Source organism: Electrophorus electricus, chromosome 7 (genome assembly GCF_041902795.1).
Source record: "Electrophorus electricus isolate QZ-2024a chromosome 7, ASM4190279v1, whole genome shotgun sequence".
Classification (NCBI taxonomy): Eukaryota; Metazoa; Chordata; class Actinopteri; order Gymnotiformes; family Gymnotidae; genus Electrophorus; species Electrophorus electricus.
The window spans coordinates 75975-95000 of record NC_137503.1 but is presented as its reverse complement, the minus strand read 5'-3'; the positions used below and the strand labels follow the sequence as shown (position 1 = coordinate 95000).

At 40.2% G+C, this 19026-nt stretch overlaps 1 protein-coding gene across 1 annotated transcript in view; it reads right to left on the bottom strand.

Annotated features, from left to right (window-relative positions):
- Positions 1–15638, bottom strand: part of col28a2b (collagen, type XXVIII, alpha 2b) — a 31498-nt gene extending 15860 nt beyond the window's left edge. The window contains 10 exon segments of the mRNA XM_081717023.1: positions 289–333; positions 490–516; positions 841–887; positions 1002–1049; positions 2760–2823; positions 2994–3014; positions 3830–4395; positions 4918–5022; positions 13593–13880; positions 15341–15638. Coding sequence (XP_081573149.1) covers positions 289–333; positions 490–516; positions 841–887; positions 1002–1049; positions 2760–2823; positions 2994–3014; positions 3830–4395; positions 4918–5022; positions 13593–13880; positions 15341–15638 — 1509 coding nt within the window.
- Between the last annotated feature and the right edge of the window lie 3388 nt (positions 15639–19026).

The window sequence follows — 19026 nt, the reverse complement described above, 5'->3', positions numbered from 1 at the left end:
CCTCCTGGGGCTGTACTGGTGCTCACAGAAAGTTGGAGGAGGAAAAGAATGTCAATGAGGATCATGTTAAGAGTCTTCCCAAGGACTCTTACTGGTATAGTACATAGCCTTGCCCAGACAGGGATTAAACCCCAGTCTCCCCAGAGGAGGCAGTTTTCTTACCCTCTACACTATACTAATTACATACCAAGCAACTAATAAAGTGCTATACACTAGAAACCACCAAATTCTGGGTTCTGGGTAATGATTAATCTAAATACGGATCAGTAGGTGAGAGGAACCACATACTCTGTCTCCTTTACTGCTCGGCATCCCGCACTCTCCTCTCTCCCCCTGCCAGCAGGACACAAACGCACTGAAACACGCAGAGTGACAGGGTTTCACAGCAACAGAACATGAAACAACGTACTTACAAACCTACACAGATGCACAACCACAGCTGTAGAATCACACAATAAAAGGTTCTGAGAAACTCCAACCAGTTCTTACCTTCTCTCCTTCATAGCCAGTTTTGCCCTGCTGACAAAAGCACACAGATATTGTAGTTAAATGCAATGACAAAAACAACATTAAAACATTAATCAGACATAAAATAACATCAACACCTACTCTCTTTACGTGTGTGTGTGCGGTTACACACCACAATAAGCCTTCGGTCTCTCAGAGTTAGGGACTAGGGCTAGGATTAGGGTTAGTGTTAGGGACTAGGATTAGGGTTAGGTTTAGTGTTAGGGACTAGGGTTAGGCTTAGTGTTAGGGACTCGGGTTAGTGTTAGGGACTTGGATTAGGGTTAGTGTTAATGTTAGGGACAAGGGTTAGGGTTAGGGTTAAGGACTCACCTCTGGTTCCGCTAGACCAGGCAGCCCTTGATGTCCACTTTCCCCTTAGCAGAAACAGGATGTTTCAGATGAACAGTATTTTAGAGAATGGCCTTATGCATATGCAAAAAAGATAAAACACAATTAAGGACATTTCTCTCAATTAAGGACATTTCTGACCTTTTGCCCTTTTGGCCCTGGATGTCCGTCATCTCCAGGACCTTCTTCCACTGCCGGGGGAGAGGGATAGACAGAAAATCAAACAAATTTACAACATTTACTGAAATACAGACACAGTGTAAGAATACGACATCATAATACTGTACTGTAAAGAAACACCAGCACTGTGAACGTCTAACATCTCATTAAAAACAGACACTAAAGGAAAATAGAAAACTTTCCACTTCAGAGTGAGTAAAATGTCCACTTCAGAGTGATAGTGAGTACAGTGTCCACTATAAAGTGACTACAGTGTCCACTTCAGAGGGAGAGTGACTACAGTGTCCACTACAGAGTGAATGAGTACAGTGTCCACTACAGAGTGAGAGTGAGTACAGTGTCCACCACAGAGTGAGTACAGTGTCCACTACAAAGTGAGTACAGTGTCTATTACAGAGTGAGTAGTGTCCACTTCAGAGTGACTACAGTGTTCACTACAGAGTGAGTACAGTGTCCAGTTCAGGATGAGTACAGTGTTCAATACATTAGTTTCTCTCAAATGGTCATCAGGTTCCTGAGAAGTTCAGTTCTTGTGGCTTTGAAAAGCAGATGTTGTGTGTAAAAGAAGGCAAAGTGACTTTTACCAGTACTCTTTTACACAGTGTTTGACCAGAATGTATTCACTACTTATACAGGCATCCGAGTGTGTTCACTACTCCCTCATAAAGGGATCAGAGTGTGTTCGCTACTCCCTTATACAGGCATCAGAGTGCGTTCACTACTCCCTTATACAGGGATCAGATTGTGCTCACTACTCCCTTATACAGGGATCAGATTATGTTCACTACTCCCTCATAAAGGGATCAGAGTGTGTTCACTACTCCTTTATACTAGGATCAGAGTGTGTTCACTACTCCTTTATACTAGGATCAGAGTATGTTCACTACTCCCTCATAAAGGGATCAAGGTGTGTTCACTACTCCCTTATACAGGGATCAGAGTGTTGTAACTACTCCTTTAAAGGGGACAGTATGTCTCATTGTGACATTCTTGGGGGTCAGCGTGACCTCCACATATGACCTGACCACGCTGCTCAAATATCTGCACCGTCTGAATAAAAATAGCATACTGTGTGTCTTGAGGCCCCTAATAAAAAAGCATTAAACAGAATATTAATGTAGCAGGTGATATGTGCACAGGGGCATTCTTACAATTTCCTAGCTGTTCCATTTAAACCATAAATTTACAAATAAATTTCTTCACTTTAAGTAGAATGAAATGGAATGTGTTTTATTTTGCAGTTAATCATCTCTCTTGTGTGTAGTGATATGTGCATTAATGGTGTCATTAGGGTTGTATGTAGCGGTTGTATGTACTGGTGATGTATTTAGGTTTTTTTTTTGACATGTTGGTGTAATAAGGGTTGTTTGTAGTGGTGAGGTCATTAGGGTTGTGTGATGTGATGGTGTTATGTGTAGGGTTATGTGTAGTAGGGCTTTCATATAGGTAGTGATGATCTCATTAGAGTTTTGTGTAATGGTGATGTCATATGGCTTGTGTGCAGTGGTGATGTCATTAGAGTTGTGTGCAGTGGTGATGTAATTAGAGTTGTGTGCAGTGGTGATGTCAGAGCTGTGTGCAGTGGTGATGTCATTAGAGTTGTGTGTAGTGGTGATGTCATTAGAGGTTTGTGTAGTGGTGATGTCATTAGAGTTGTGTACAGTGGTGATGTAATTAGAGTTGTGTGCAGTGGTGATGTCATTTGAGTTGTGTGGTGATACTCACAGCAGGCCCACCCGGTTCCTGTTCTCCTTTCTCACATACACATTGCTTATCCAAGGGACACTGTTACACACACACACACGCACACACACCCCTATGCACAGAAAAAGCATGGCAGATAATGGCAGATAATATAACATAATTTCTATGTGCATATGTAACATAATTCATATTTAATAATACCATAATTTTGTAAACACTAAAACCTGCCTGGCATTCAAATACACACTTACCACTTCATCTGCCAACTCTGTCTGGGAAAAGAAAAACAAGAAAAAAAATTGTTATGACCAGTTAGGATTTGTCAAATTCCATGACCATCCAAATTTTCTTCTAACCTCAAACCTTTTTTGTAATGATGGGGATATTTGGTTTCACACACACACACACACACACACACACACACACTAGTTTCATCATATTCAGTCTCTTAGTGGATGTGAATAGAGTCATTCTGACTGCATGCATCATGTGCGACTGTGTGCATATGTGAGTGAGTATTAGTGTGTGAGTGAGTGTGTGTGTCAGTGTGTGAGTGTGTCACATCTCTGCCATTATTAGATTTATAAAAGAGAATGACTGATGACACATCTCTTCGTCTCTCTGCTTCTCAATGCTTCTGTTTGCCCAAATTATTCCAGAGCCTGGAATCTCTCTCTCCCTGTGTAAGACTCTGAAAGCACTTTCTCCATATCTTCACAACCAGTCAACCTTTCCACAGCAATAATGTCTGGACTTCAAAGCAAGAAAACACCCATAAAACATACAGATGTTTTTACATCTTATAACGATCTTCTTATGACAAAACAAAGTAGGACTCACACCAGCTGAACTAACACCATTGGCAGCAAGTCTAAGATTGGTGTCTTTACAGAACCTTACAAATGACCCAAAGGAAGGGTCAGCAAGTTAGTTTGGTTAAAAAAGCCAAACACTTGAAAACTACTAAGTGTCTGAAGTACAATCACTGAACTATTATGACATTCTGATTTATTTATGTTTTATATGACAATTTTAAGTTTCATAATCTGGACTCTGAGAGAGAATTCTTTCTTCTCAAGATACTCACCAGCTGTTTGATGACCTTGTCCACGACGATGTTGTCCTGGAGGTTGTGAAGGTAGCATGCTGGGGGTGAATTAGCCAGCAACCTCAGCTGTGGCATTTTAGAGGCTTCATTGGCAGCATGTGTGATACCGATTGTGAAAAAGTGAACACCTTGGTTCTTAATATCAGCTGCAGCAGAGAAGATGTCAGGGTTCTTGGGATGTGACTCGCCATCATACAACAGGATGGCAGCCTTCACACTTCTGGGACCTGATTCTTGCAGGTACAGGTGGGTGAGATTGGTGATGGCGTATGTTAAATAGATGCCTTGCCCTATGTAGGAGATTGGTGCAATGCTAGCTTTGAAGTGGGCCACACCCCTCCACTGACTGAAGGTCTGCTCAGGAATCACATGAACACTGTACTGCAGGAGGGCTGACCTGAAATTCAGACTCTGGCTGGTTTTCAGCTGGATGTTCTGGACATGGTCCACTACATCAACCACAAACTGCTTCTCCTGGATGTGGTTGTCTTTGGCGCTCTCTGAACTGTCCAGTAAAAATGCTAACTCAAGACTGCAGTCATCATCTGAAGGAAGATATATCAAACAGAGGGAATAAGAAATATTCACTCTTACTATTATTAATACCTGTTTAAATTTGATTTTATGCAGTGTTAAGCATCTGAACTTAAATAAAGTTCAAACAGATATATGCAACAGTGAACCCTTCGACAGCGAACTTGCCCCAGGACAGCGAACATGAAAAAAACTGCCCTATGAGTGTGACGTGTGTAGTCAGATAAGATCGTCTCCTAATCCAGTGTGTAATGGGTTCAAACTCTGATTCCTCTCTCCTCACATACCTTTCAATGTAGTTACTGAAAGGCAGACATTAAGATTATTAAATACATAAAAATCCTGGATTAATATGGAGTTTTAGATTATTAAATAAATAAAAATCTTGGATTATTATGGGGTTTTTAGATCCATATTCACATGTGGCTGCCCACCCTGCCGTCTACACTACTGTAAGGGCCGTGTCTCTCGCTAGAGCTCCAATGTGATATTTAGTGACAGTTTTTGGTAACTTGAGCGGTGTTGTCAATTACACTGGGCCTTGTTTCTCAGGTTGGTGCTGGACGGGAGCAGTTTGCTCTCCACTTTGCTTCTGCCCTTCATCTCTTTGTCATCATCTTCATCATAGTTGTGTTTGTCTGACTCAGAAGAAACACATGGCAGCACAAACAGCAACAACAGGCAAAACACACACAGCTGCATCATACCTACACACACACATACACACATATACATAAACACACAGACACACAGACACACACACACACACACACACGCACACACACACACACACACATACATAAACACACAGACATGTAAACACACACACACACACATACATAAACACACAGACACGTAAACACACACACATACACACATATACATAAACACACAGACACGTAAACACACACACACACACACACACACATATACATAAACACACAGACACGTAAACACACACACACACACACACATACATAAACACACAGACATGTAAACACACACACACACACACACGCGCACACACACACACACACACACACACACACACACACACACACACACACACACACAGAGTAGAAATCGTTTGATCACAACCAACTATACGAACTGTTGCACTTGCAAGACTCACAGATGCATCTTATTACTACTCTAAAGTATCAAAGGGTAAAAAGAATTTCTACCAATTCGACATATGTCAAAATTTGGACCAGATGGAGCAGAGCTTGTTGTAAATGTTATAGAAAATGTCAAATGTAAAAGATTACATTACAAAGTAGAGTATAATATGACATTTCTAAAAGCCATGGGTAATATGAACAGCCTGGTCCCACTCACCTCACCTCCAGAGAGGGAGAATGTGTGTGCGTGTGTGTTTGTAAGATCTTAGTGAGAGAGGGAGAATGTGTGTGTATGTGTGTGTGTGTGTGTGTGGATATGCATGTGGGTGTGTGTGTGTAAGCTCTGAGAGAGAGAGGGAAAGTGTGTGTGTGTGTGACTAAACAGGCACTGAGGATCCACTACTCTACTCTACTTTTTCTCCTGTTTAATGAACAAGCTTGCCACGAGATGTTTTTAGAACAGAAATAAACAACAGTGAGTAGACACACTAGACCAGTAAAGCACTCCTATGTAACTGACAGAGCTCAGAACTCACTGCCTCAATTTAAATACGTGAGCCTCCGGCTCTGACCAGTGGAAGATAACATGAAGATGACGTGAAGATGACATGAAAATGACATGAAGATGATCTGTAGTGTAAAGCATACATGAACCATTCCAGGAATGTTTAAATGTCTAGTCAATGTCATATGTGCATTTATTCAGATATGTAGATAACATTTACACAGGAGATACAGCCTCTATAATTGTGTAATTGTCATTGTTTAAATAGTGCAATAATTACTTGTAGTGGCAATATTTATCAAGTAGTGTAATGATTTACTCCAAATTTAGGCTAAATTATTCCTTTTCATGTATGTACAAAATTTGTACATTTTTACTATGAAAACTAATTTGTTTTCACAGCAATTTTATGGAATTTAAACAATAGAATTATCACACAACAGGATATTACAGTAGAATATAACTGCATAGCATAAGTGATACTCATGATACGATTGGCTGTATGAGAATGTGAAATATTTCAGATAAGGCAGTTCTAGGAGTGAAAAGCCATTAGTCCCCAGAAAGCAATATTTACATATAACCACTAGATGATGCATGCACACTATTTGGCCACAATAGTGGATCAATTAGTAAATAAATTAACAGCCTTGATTTTACTTTCCCTTTATTTCACATATTAAATCATTAAATTTTTTTATTGACTTAATAATATATTACAGCACTTGATCCTGCTTAACAATTTATTACAAAACTCTTTAAGAAGCAGAACAGGGTTTAAACATGTAGGATCTTTATGTTGTCCTTGTGGATAACTATCAGTTGTTCTCAGCTAATGTCTCATTATATAGGTGATGGACTCTTACAGGTTTCTCTTCAACATTCATTCTTTTCTCTCCACCCAGGTGTTTCTTCAGTGTCCTGTCATCTCCAGGCTTGACTACTACAACTTTCTCTTAGTGGGTGTGTACCATCAGACCCCTGTCGCTGATCCAGAACACTGCAGCGTGGTTGATCTTCAAAGTTCCTAACTTTTCTGACTACTTTATTCACTTCACTAACTAACTATAGGTGCTCATATAACCTTTAAAACTCTGATTCTTGCTTACAAAGCCAAACGTGGACTTGCCCCTCCTAACTGATGTCACTGGTCCAAGCCCAATCTGTACCTTGAGCCTCTCAAGCTTCAAATATGTTCTGGCTTGACCTGCCTTCCTTCCAGGTTTGTGGAAGATGAGTGCAGAGACTCTTCTCCATCCTCACATCAGTCAGTGGGATGCCCTCCCCTTTCTCTCTGAACAGCAGAGTGCCTCACTGTCTAGTATTTGAATTTGAATTGCCCTGTATTTAATAGCATTTTATTATATCTCTCTCAATCTAGGTTTCAGGACTGACTCTTGTTTTTGGTTAACGGTGATTTTGAATTCTAACCTATACTGGCTAAGAATACTTTTGTGAGTAGATAACTAAAGCATTTTTTTTTAAGTTGCTCTGGATAAGAGTGTGTATTAAATAACATAAATATAAATGTAAAAAAAATAAATCATGATTTGGGCTTCTCAACATTTACATTTCACAGACTGATAGTGTTTGTTGCAAACTGCTCCCAAACTTGTGCAATATCCAATAGAGAAACATTTAGTCATTATTAGTCAACCTACTATAACCGGCCAATAGAGGGCGGCAGAATTTAACATTTCCACAGGTTATCAATTTGTCATACAAACACTAGAAAACAACATGCGTCATGCCACATCTAATTATCAGCATGTCAATGAATTAATGCATTTTTTCATACTCATGTTAAAATCAAAAGCAGGTTTTAATTTTACTTGACCACTTTGGTGATAGAGAACCAGGTGAAACCAGGTGAGACTATGACCAGGTGAGACTATGACCTCTCCTGTACTCAGCTATACTGTCAAAACTCTTTAACCTTCTGAGAGTAGCGACTCCTGCTCTGTTTATTTTTCTGCCCCTTTTCCTTGACGTACCTGCACTGAAGCCTCTCTGTGTCCTGGTTCATGTGACAGGAAAATAATAAGAGACCTGAATGACTGCAAAGTTTCAAACTCCTGAACTGAACACAAAATAAAACAACTTTCCAGTATATCTCCTGCAGATAGAGTGGACACACCACCTTTATTCTTCACAGTTTTGCTGCTGTTTGTAGGGAATGTTTTGGAAATGCATTTTGTATTTTGTAAACAGCTATATCTTACATTCAGCAGGTATAAGACAAGGGAAAGAGCACCATGCTTTTTTCCAGTCCTTTTAATCTTTTTGTAAATTGTTCTGTATGAATCACAGTATTAAAAATTTGGGATGAACTCACAGATGATTTGTCCATAAACACATTCTAGTCAGAGAGTCAAATGTTCTAGTCAAAACTGGAGGAACACTCTCTCCTCACAGGCCTACTGTAACAGTGTATCATAACCTCAGGGTTAACACAACGTACATAACTCTGCCGTGTCTGCTCTTCTTGTACTAGGGTTAGGGTTAGGCTTAGGCTTAGGATAGGGTAGGGTTAGAGTTAGGTTAGGGTTAGAGTTAGTGTTTTCTGATAGGGTTAGGGTTAGATTAGGGTTAGGGTTAGGTTAGGTTAGATTAGGGTTAGGGTTAGTGTTTCCTTCTAGTGGCGTGATGAAGCGAGTCTAGCTAAGAGTTTTGAGACAGAGGAAGAGGAAATGCTTCTATAAAAATAACAAGACAAGTAACAAACAATAACAAAGAGCACATTTGTGCTGACACAATAATCTCTATATTGTGTGCTTTTGAAAGTGTTGGATTGTGTATGAAAAGCGTCCAGTGGTAGATGGTACTCTGTCCTGTGTGTGTGCTACCCTCCTTCTCCCAAATGGTAATATTTTGTCCCAGATTAACATGGATATCAGCTCATGGGTGCTGCTCTGTATTTTGCAAATATAGTTCATTTATTTATTTATTCATTCATTCATTCACAAATGTACCAATGTGCTGCCTTGTTTTTGGATTGTTTTCTCTTTTCCTGTGAGCCTCAGGATGCTGGTCGAGGTGTGAGGGCACTATTAGCCGGCATATGCAAGTGATGATTTACCAAGGAAAAGGAAGCAATTATCCAGTCCTGAAAGCATCTGAGAGGCCACAGCCCTGGAACCTCATGAACTTACACAAGAACATGAACATGGAGGAACCAAGGGACTACTAGAGAGAACAGTAATAGAGAAATTCACTCACTCACACACACACACACACACACACACACACCCACGTACAAATGCACTCACACACACACACATATGCATGCATGCACGCACGCACGCATGCACATGCACATATGCATGGACGCACGCGCACTCGCACACACACACATACACACACACACACACACACACACACACCCAAGAACTTCAGGCTGATTTGGTGCAGAAGGACCAGCTTTACCATGACTAGCAGCCATTTTGACATGTCCCACTTCCAGGTGGTGCATCTGATAGAAATGTGAACCACACACTCACAGGTGGCAAATGGAAGAGGGAATAGGGAATAGGGAAGCGGGAATAGGGAATAGGGAATGGCTTATTACAGGTTCTTTCCCACTCCTGTTAACCAAGTTACTATTGGAGTACCAGGTGCATCATTCTGTATGTGGTTTATTTAGGCAAAGCAAGGCACAGTTATTTGTATAACACATTTCACTGACAGGGAAATTCAATGTACTTGAATGGCTCAGTGCTGAGTTGATTGTAAATGTTGATTTCTGTCTGTAAATATAAAGGTAAATAAAACAATTATATATAAAGGGCTAAAGTGCATAAAATTAAATAAATAATAGGACAAGAGAGATAAAGATAAATATGAAATGCAGTATTGTTCCTGAGCTCTAAAAACATACTTGCATAAGCCTGACTGGAAGATGAAATCAGAATGTTATCAGTCTTTAGCATCTGAACTCTGAATAAGGAGGCGTGTAAGGAGACATTACAATAACCTGTCCTGTTTGAAATAAATGTATGGATGATTTACTCAATGCCCTATTTTTAAAGCTGATTTAGTAATACTTTATTATCACTAACACAAAGCTCAGAGTATATTAAAGTTCAGGAAGTTCTTTTGATTTGAGGGCTATAGAATTAAGATAGGCAGCAAGTCTCTCATTTTTGTTCCCAAACCAAATCTTTACATTTCAGGCTTCAGGAATCATAGTTATTCAATATATGAACACAGGTTTTCATGGTAGAATGGTAGAATCTGGATAATGCACATTTTCTTTAAATGTCACTCAACTGTTTATACTTAGTCTGCAGTTGGAGTTGGAGTGGGACATCCAAAGAAAGCTACAAACTGTTTAGAAGGTCAGTTTGGATTTTGACATGCTTATTTTTCAGTTTCACTCAAAGATTTGAAAAATATTTAATAATACTGAAGCTGAGTGTGTGAAATAATTCTATAGTTGCTAACCAACCAAGGCTCATCAAGCCAATCATTTCCTGGTCAGTGCTGTAATTTCAACTGCTATCTTAAAACAGTTAAACTGGTCCATTCAAACTGGTCCAGTCAAACTGGTCCAGTCAAATTGTCCCAGTGGAATTTTGAGACAAATAAATAAATAAATAGTGTTTTTAAAAGAAATGAAAAAAAAAACTTTAGTTCACAATAGAAGTAATTCCTGACAATGATTCTTGTCCTCACTCCCAAACACACATTCCTTGATCCGCTCACCAAGTCTTGTAGGTATACCTGTCAGAGGCCATGTGTAGGCTATGGTTACACAGCTGGAGTAACAAAGCACACATTCATTCAATTTCGGTGCCTTTGTTTAATTTCCCACTTTTATTCAGGTTTCTTTTTGATGGAGCTGTAATCTGTCCTTCCTGTCTTCTGGTGCAACCCTTCAGCAGGAGTTTTTAGAGAAAGGGCGAAACTCAGACGTCTCTGCTGAGAAGGTGAGTGGGATCTCTGCTTTGGGCTTAAGTGACAGGTAAATTGCAAGTTAAGTGGAGAACACAGGCTTTTAACAAGATGCTTCAGGCTTTTGCAAATCCTCCTTAAGCCTCTAATCTGAATACAAAAGCTGAAGGTGGGATGGATTAAATTTGACCCTTGAATGAAGTGTTTGTTCCCAGTGAGGCCACACTTTGGCCAGGTTTTTAATTCCCTTTTATGCCATGCAGCGGCGTTTTTAAAAACACGGCCTTCAATGAATTGTGTTCATTCGCTCATTTTCTCCAGAACAAAAGGAAACGCTGAGCTGCTGGCTTTCCCTGCAAGGGAAGATCTGCAGAAAGACTGTTTATTTAACTGGGGATGAAAAGGCATAATGTGCTGCTATCGGCTGTGGAGGAAAATGAATCCGACCTTCTTTAGCCTACTGGGACAGACTGAAAGGGGAGACAGGCTTGGGCGAGAGGAGACGGAGAGAAAAGAGGTTTTTGGGTTGTCAACATTTCAGAGGCTTAGAGTCAAACCTATCCAGGATCAGGATGGGGAAGTCAGGTGTTAAGGGGCAGAATGACTCGTGATCGGAGGTTTTTACAGCTCAACTTGAGTGGAATCGTCTTCGCTCATAGTATGAGGCAAGGACTAATTGATTCTCTGAGGTTTCCTGTTGCAGACTATGACTGGATTTAAACACACACACACACACACACAGAAAAAATAATCCCACACCATAAGAAAAAAAAAAACTGCAGATAATCAGGGGAAAGAGGAGTCCTATCAAACATGGAGGAGCAGCATGGAAACTGTGAGTGCACAGATGTATTAAGGTGTGTGTGTGTGTGTACACACAGATGTTGTCAGTGTTGTCTAACACACCCTCACTGCCTTCCAGCAGGCAGTAAAGTTCTTGTTTGGAGGCATCTGGAGGCCCATTTGCAGCTGTCCAGACCCTGCAGTTCCTACAGTGTCTGATGATTTTATACTACTGCTACTAAATACTATTTATTGTTAACTGAACTCATGTCATGCTGTCATTAGTCAGTCTAGCCATACCAGGAACTCATGTCTCATGTGGGTCCTATATGCTCTCTCCCCTCTCTTCCCCCCCCCCTCTTTCCCTCTCCCTCCCTCTCTCTCTCTCCCCCCCCTCTCTCTCTCTCCCCCCTCTCTCTCTCTCTCTCTCTCTCTCTCTCTCTCTCTCTCTCTCTCTCTCTCTCTCTCTCTCTCTCTCTCTCTCTCTCTCTCTCTCTCTCTCTCTCCCCCTTCCTCTCTGTATGTACCAGCAGGGGGCACTGTGAGTGATGGAGTGGTGCTCTGGGTGTCTAATACAGTAGCTTCCAGCAGCAGCCTTGGACATGTTTACAGGCTGTGTGGGCTAGTCTGAGACTGAGTCTGTTTCTCAAGACTACCAGTTCCCTCAGGGCCTTTACTGTTTCACACCTACAATGTGCTCCAACTATTTGCTCATAAATCTCAACTTTTCTATTCATAGGCCTGTTATTATAGTGCCCTGTAATAGAACTAGGAATTGGAATTATTTTTCATTAGATGATTTCAGATTAGTGATAATAAATCACGTAGGAACACAAAAAAGGCTTTTACTGTGTATTTGCACCATAGTTTTGCTTCAACACGCCTGTTACATTTTCTGTTATTGATATCAAGTAAGTCAAAGAACATGAGTATAAAAAAAAAGAATCCAAGAATCCATAAAAACACAAATACATTTACATATTTAGGTTGGTAGTGTACATATTATTGGAAGGCATATGACCGCAGTCACTCTCTTGGCCATTCTTTAACTCGCTAAGGATGAATCTCTCTCTCTCTCTATCTATCTATCTATCTATCTATCTATCTATCTATCTATCTATCTATCTATCTATCTATCTATCTATCTATCTATCTATCTATCTATCTATCTATCTATCTATCTAGCTATCTCTAAATTATAGTCAACAGGGCTTTATTAGCATGTGATTAAAATGTCCAAGTATTATTTATTTAATAATAATGTCACACAGACAGAACTCCATTTCTCATGATTATCACCTCTGAAAATATTCCATTTCTGGGCGTCACGGAACCCTGCTGCTCACCGTAACCAGTCAGCTGATTTAGCTGACAACATCACCTCTCTGATAATGTCTCTCCTCTCTCATTTCATATTATTAGAAGGACTGTGATTATACAATTTTGGCAAAAATAAATACAAAATAAAAAGTAATTTTGTCAAAAGAGAAAGGAAAAACTATTACAGATTCATATTTAATAAATTGATAAATAAACAAAAAATCAAACCAACATAATGCATCTATGTGAAAGTGTATCACAGAAAGGGAGAAATGTTTGAAATATCCTTCCTAAAATGCTGCAAAGCAGAGACATACTTAGCTGCTATGGTGGCTGTTTTAGCTTCTTCTACAAGCAACATTATCAGATCTCTCTTTCTCTTTTTCTGTAATGACACTGTAAGTAATGTGTAATGTGTGTTCAATGCTTTCACTGGTTGTTCCAGACTTTCCCCCTTGTTTAGTTCCTGGTGCCGGTGCTCAGAGGGTTAGGCTTTGTTTTTACCCGTTTTGTTTGTCTTTACCCATGTTCTGTTTGTCTTTACCCGTGTTCTGTTTATCTTTACCCATGTTATGTTTGTCTTTACCTGTGTTCTGTTTGTCTTTACCCGTGTTATGTTTGTCTTTACCCGTGTTCTGTTTGTCTTTACCCATGTTCTGTTTGTCTTTACCCATGTTCTGTTTATCTTTACCCATGTTCTGTTTGTCTTTACCCATGTTCTGTTTATCTTTACCCGTGTTATGTTTGTCTTTACCCGTGTTCTGTTTGTCTTTACCCGTGTTCTGTTTATCTTTACCCGTGTTATGTTTGTCTTTACCCGTGTTCTGTTTGTCTTTATCCGTGTTATGTTTGTCTTCACCCGTGTTCTCTTTATCTTTATAAGTGTTCTGCCAAAGTTTGACATGCTAAGTGTGTTTTGTTAAACACTCTAGTGTGACAGGCATAGTTAGTGATTTGGAAGTCTTTTAATTGGGCTTGTGCAGATCTGGTAGACATGGTGAGAGTATTCCAAGGTGTAGTGGAATCGCACATAAAAGCTGAATTGTGCCAGTGTACCTGTAATATCTATGGCTTTGAGGAAAAAATGGTTTTGTGAGAGCGATTGACACAGGGAAGCTAGTGAGAAATTGGTGATCATTAATATTAAATTGTTAATATTATGTTAATATCTTAATATTGTTAATACTATTAAAATTCAGTCATTTTAAATTTTATTAATACTATTATAAATCAGTCATTACAGATTTTTTAAATTTTATTTAGAATTTTAGAATTGTAATACAGTCATTACAAATTTTTAACCCATCTGGTTTTGATGCCTAAAGCCTAGCAGGCTTAGGGTTTAGGGTTAGGGTTAAGGCTTAGGGTTAGGGTTTAGGGTTTTGGGTTAGGGTTAAGGCTTAGGGTTTATTTGTTAAGGTTAGGGTTAAGGTTTAGGGTTAGGGTTAGGGTTTAGGGTTAAGTGTTTAGGGGTTAAAGTTAGGGTTTAGGGTTAGGGTTTAGGGTTAAGGGTTTAGGGATTAGGGTTAGGGGTTAGAGTTTATGTGTTAGGGTTAGGGTTAAGGTATAGGGTTAGGGTTTAGGGTTTCGGGTTAGGGTTTTAGTGTTAAAGTTAGTGTTTAGGGTTAGGAGGTAGTGTGCTGAGAAACAAAGCAATAATAGCACTGCTCATTTTCCAGTTGCAGGTCAAAGGAGCAGAAGAAGCTGAGGTGCCTTGGCTAAACCTTTTTTGCTCCCGTTGGAGTGGATCTGTGTCACACAGACAGAACTCCATTTCTCATGATTATCACCTCTGAAAATATTCCATTTCTGGGCGTCACAGAACCCTGTTGCTCACCGTAACCAGTCAGCTGATTTAGCTGACAACATCACCTCTCTGATAACATCTCTCCTCTCTCATTTCATATTATTAGAAGGACTGTGATTATACAATTTTGGCAAAAATAAATACAAAATAAAAAGTAATTTTGTCAAAAGAGAAAGGAAAAACTATTACAGATTCATATTTAATAAATTGATAAATAAACAAAAAATCAAACCAACATAATGCATCTATGTGAAAGTGTATCACAGAAAGGGAGAAATGTTTGAAATATCCTTCCTAAAATGCTGCAAAGCAGAGACATACTTAGCTGCTATGGTGGCTGTTTTAGCTTCTTCTACAAGCAACATTATCAGATCTCTCTTTCTCTTTTTCTGTAATGACACTGTAAGTAATGTGTAATGTGTGTTCAATGCTTTCACTGGTTGTTCCAGACTTTCCCCCTTGTTTAGTTCCTGGTGCCGGTGCTCAGAGGGTTAGGCTTTGTTTTTACCCGTTTTGTTTGTCTTTACCCATGTTCTGTTTGTCTTTACCCGTGTTCTGTTTATCTTTACCCATGTTATGTTTGTCTTTACCCGTGTTCTGTTTGTCTTTACCTGTGTTCTGTTTGTCTTTACCCGTGTTATGTTTGTCTTTACCCATGTTCTGTTTGTCTTTACCCATGTTCTGTTTATCTTTACCCATGTTCTGTTTGTCTTTACCCATGTTCTGTTTGTCTTTACCTGTGTTATGTTTGTCTTTACCCATGTTATGTTTGTCTTTACCTGTGTTCTGTTTGTCTTTACCCGTGTTATGTTTGTCTTTACCCATGTTATGTTTGTCTTAACCTGTGTTCTGTTTGTGTTTACCTGTGTTCTCTTTATCTTTACAAGTGTTCGGCCAAAGTTTGACATGCTAAGTGTGTTTTGTTAAACACTCTAGTGTGACAGGCATAGTTAGTGATTTGGAAGTCTTTTAGTTGGGCTTGCGCAGATCTGGTAGACATGGTGAGAGTATTCCAAGGTGTAGTGGAATTGCACATAAAAGTTGAATTGTACCTGTAATATCTAGGGCTTTGAGGAAAAATGGTTTTGTGAGAGTGATTGACACAGGGAAGCTAGTGAGAAATTGGTGATCATTAATATTAAAATGTTAATATTATGTTAATATCTTAATATTGTTAATACTATTAAAATTCAGTCATTTTAAATTTTATTAATACTATTATAATTCAGACATTACAGATTTTTTTTTAATTTAGAATTTTAGAATTGTAATACAGTCATTACAAATTTTTAACCCATTTGGTTTTGATGCCTAAAGCCTAGCAGGCTTAGAGTTTAGGGTTAGGGTTAAGGTTCAGGGTTAAGGGTTTAGGGGTTAAGGTTAGGGTTTAGGGTTTATGGTTTATGGTTAAGGTTTACGGTTAGGGTTAGGGTTTAGGGTTATGAGGTAGTTTGCTGAGAAACAAAGCAATAATAGCACTGCTCATTTTCCTCTACAGCTATGCTACTTTTTAAATGTGTTGCTACTTGTATGTTTAAACTCACCATGGCTTTACGGTGGGTTTCTCCTGCTCCCTGTTACATTCTAGTACTTCCCCTGTTGTTGTTCAGAGCACATTTGTATCTATCACTGCTGTTTGTTGTTTCAAATAATGAAAACTGGAGAGGAGCCAACATATGGTTCAGTTCTACCATGGTGAAATTCAGTTCTGTCCTGCGTGTGATAAAGTTCTGCCTCATGTGCAGTTAAATTCTGCTCTATGTCTAGTTTAGTTCTGTTTGGGTTGCTGTTCAGTTCTGCCCTGTGTGCAGTACAGTTGTAAATTGTTTGGAGCCAGTACCACTGCTTCAGCGTACTAGCCCTTACTGCTCTCTAGCTGTTTATAATTTTTTTCCCCTTGGACTTAACTACCTGGAAACTGGCAACTTCCATCATTGAAAGTACTCATCACAAACTACACCCAAAGAATTATCAAAAACGTAAGTAACATTAACATTTGCTTTTCCATATTGGCCACTTCTGTTCTCCTTCATTGCGCTGTTCTTGTGATAGTTTTACTTTTGAGAAGTGTAGATTAGTTACTAGTCTGATGGAGAAGATTCTAGCACTGGAAGTGTGCATCTAGACCTTAGAAAGGGTTAGACCTATCAAAGAACTAGAAGTACAAGCTCTGGATGCCTTAGGGGAAGTTAGCAAGCCCTCAACTCCGGCACTACAGCCCTCGCAGCAGGGCGAATAGGTGAAATTATAGTGAAATATCCCACGGGAGCACTATACATCCCCAATTCGCATGTCCAACAGATTTGGCGCACACAGCGAGGTACCCATTGAGAAGCCTGTTGAAAGAGCTCTGGTTGTAGGGGACTCTATTTTGTGATACATGAAATTGGCTAGGCCTTTAGGGATGCCAGCAGCAGCAGTTAGCTGTATACCAGGGGCCAGGGAGCCAGACATTGCAGGTAATCTTAAGGTTTTAGGCAAGCATAGCTCCTCTAAGATAGTTATTCACATAGGAGCTAACGATATACATATTTGTCAGTCAGAGATTATTAAAAATAATATTGCAGACATGTGTCAATTAGCGAAGGTGGTGTCTGATGCTATAGTTGCTCTGGTCCTATCCTAATGAGGCACAGTGATATAATGTACAGTCAGTCATCTTCGCTGATCTGCTGGATGTTACATTTACATTTACAGCATTTAGCAGATGCTCTTTTCCAGATCCAAGACGCTCTTATCGAAGTAGTTAATAAACCAACTGTCTGCTGGTTGCTACGTGATGTCACCCGAGGTTCATCATATTGATACTGTGTCTGTTCCCCAAGCTAAGCAGAAATACAGAAAACAAAGAAAATGCCTTAATAACATAATTAATATTAAAGTAACATTCACAGAACACTGCCTGCACCTTTTTACTAAAGCTGGGTTTACTAAATTTTGATCCCTAACATCTAAAGTGCACATGATAAATGAAATCCTAACAGATCATAGATTTAATGTACTTTGCCTAACAGAAAGCTGGATCAAGCCAAATGAGTACATAGCTCTAACTGAAGCGTGTCCTTCTGGCTACAGCTATGTACACCGCTCTCGTATAACTGGCCATGGAGGCGGCATTGCAGTTAATTATACTGACACATTAGGCATGAACCAGAAAACTGGTTATGATTTTGAGTCCTTTGAAATTCTTTTTACTAGCATAAATGATGTAGCCATAAAGAGACCAGGCTTTAGTTCTATATTAGAATCAATTGGTTTCACCCAATGTATAAGAGAACCCACACACTCTGGTGGATATATGCTTGACTTAGTACTGACATACTATGTAGACATAGAGAACATAATTATACTACTCCAGTCAGATTCCATCTCAGACCATTCCCTAATTTCATCTGAACTACGTATGAGCCACAATATAGTAACCTCGCCTCACTACTACACCAGACATACGATCACGTTATTGCTAGGAAGTGAGAGGCGAAGTTCCATTAACAGGTTCTTTATTATTCATTCTTTCAAAGCAGCGATACTGAGTCTAGTGGCTTTTCAGGAGTGGGGTAGCATCTCTCCAGTAGGCTCATGTGGTTTGACTACTAATGTGCAGCGCCATCCCTTCGAACCTATTGGTGTACAAATATGCGTACAGGTAAATGAGACATGGGTGTCTCCTGTCAGAAGACAGGTGATTGCGAGCGAGGAAAGTGAGTGACATGGTTCTGGTCTGGCAGGGGCGTGTCCCCCCTTTTAGGGGACCTGCCAACCGTGACAGAAACACCCCCCCCCCCCCAAAGGCCCCAACCAGCCCTTGCGGACCCGGGGCAGGCCTTAGTGGGCGCCGCCTATAGAACGAGGCAAAGAGGCCGGGGTACAAAATCTGGGAGCCTGGGACCCAACAGCGCTCCTCAGGGCTGTATCCCTCCCAGTCCAACAGGTACTGAGGCCCCTCTGCTTCCTACGAGAGTCCAGCAGAGAATGCACCCTGTACGCCGGGCCCTCCTCCGTCTCCAGAGGCGGGGGAGGGACATCTGGGGAATCCCCCTCCTTCGCGAGGGGACCCTCCTTCACGGGCTTCAGCGAGGATACGTGGAAGGTCCAGGAAGCCTGACTACTCCCCGTCAGGCCCACATTGTAGGTTACCTTTTTAACCCAGCCAGTAATGGAGTAGGGGCCCTCATACCTCACCTCGAGCTTGCCTGTGGTGCCTGCAGGGCCG